This window comes from Nicotiana tomentosiformis, chromosome 2 (genome assembly GCF_000390325.3).
Source record: "Nicotiana tomentosiformis chromosome 2, ASM39032v3, whole genome shotgun sequence".
Classification (NCBI taxonomy): Eukaryota; Viridiplantae; Streptophyta; class Magnoliopsida; order Solanales; family Solanaceae; genus Nicotiana; species Nicotiana tomentosiformis.
In genome coordinates this window covers 70,315,779-70,317,290 of record NC_090813.1, presented here as the reverse complement: position 1 = coordinate 70,317,290, position 1,512 = coordinate 70,315,779, and the positions used below count along the sequence as shown (strand labels likewise).

At 38.8% G+C, this 1,512-nt stretch overlaps 1 protein-coding gene across 1 annotated transcript; it reads left to right on the top strand.

The window, feature by feature from the left end:
* Positions 1-266: 266 nt before the first annotated feature.
* LOC104086566 (histone H3.2) lies at positions 267-918 on the top strand. Its single transcript, XM_009590864.3, has one exon. The coding sequence runs from the start codon at positions 351-353 to the stop codon at positions 759-761; it is 411 nt and encodes a 136-aa protein (XP_009589159.1). The 5' UTR covers positions 267-350; the 3' UTR covers positions 762-918.
* Positions 919-1,512: the final 594 nt, after the last annotated feature.

Genomic DNA, 1,512 nt, shown 5'->3' with positions numbered 1-1,512 from the left:
CTGATTATCACACCTATCCCCGAATCACCAAACACTCCACGTCATCGATCCGCAACTTAAAAGGAAAAAACCAATCAGAACCGTCGATAACACACCCATCCAATTATAAACCAACGCACACGATCACCTTTTCATTCCTCCACGTCATCGATCCACTACACCATCACTTCAGAAATCTTGTCCGTCCAATTAAATTTCGATCTATCAACGGCCAAGATCAGATCTCTTTTTCCCCTCAAATTTCTTTAAATTCCCCCTCCTCTCCCTCCCATTCCATTATGTTCTAAATTCAAAATCCTTCAAAAACCCAATTACTCTTTCATCCAAATCCTTTCAGCCCTAAATCCCAAATGGCTCGTACAAAGCAAACCGCCCGAAAATCCACCGGAGGGAAAGCTCCGAGAAAGCAATTAGCCACAAAAGCTGCCAGAAAGTCAGCTCCGGCTACCGGAGGAGTGAAGAAGCCTCACAGATTCAGGCCAGGGACTGTGGCGCTTCGTGAGATCCGCAAGTACCAGAAATCAACTGAGCTTTTGATCCGTAAGCTCCCGTTCCAGCGTTTGGTTCGTGAGATAGCTCAGGACTTCAAGACCGATCTCCGTTTCCAGAGTTCGGCTGTGGCTGCGCTTCAGGAAGCTGCTGAGGCTTATCTCGTTGGTTTGTTTGAGGACACAAATTTGTGTGCTATTCATGCTAAGAGGGTTACTATTATGCCTAAGGATATTCAGCTTGCTAGGAGAATTAGGGGTGAGAGGGCATAAAGTGTGAATCTACGGTAGCTATGGTAACTTGTAATTGAGTATATGGTAGACGGGTTTCTAGGCTTTGCAGTGTATTTTGGTCCAGAATTTTCTCAATTCTGGATATGTAGTCGAATTAAAAGTATTTTAATGAAAATACCAGTGTTTCTTTGCCAAATTGATGTCTTAATTTTTTTAATGTATGTTTATGAACATGTGTTTATATGTGTGTGTGTAGTTATGAGAGGTTAGATAATACTCAGGCAGTCAGGCAGATTTATTTTATTGGTGGTGAAATATGTGGAAATGTTCATTTTATTGAAGGTGCTGATCTGCACTGAACTTCCTTCGTATTGCTTTTTTTTCCTTTCCCTATCAAATTATATTGGATTACTTAATATACTCACATTTCCGTGAAAAAGCTAAGGGCACTTTTGGAGAACCCTAAATGATTTACATTAGTGTAAACCAAATGATTTCCGTGATGGATACTTATGACATGAGTGTAGACATTGGGTATTTTATTTCGATGATTATATCCATAGTATTTGAATCCATTTTGTGGGTAAATAATCATATTAATGGATTAGTCACGGGTAGCTTGTGCATATTTACCATATGGATTAGTCACACTATATTTATGTCCTTATGCTTTTAATTGTATAGAAGTGTTTAGTGAGTTTTACAATGTACCAATTAAAATGTAGAAAATACAAATAATGGTAAATCTGCATTTTTCACACTAATGTAAATCATTTAGGGTTCTCCTTAA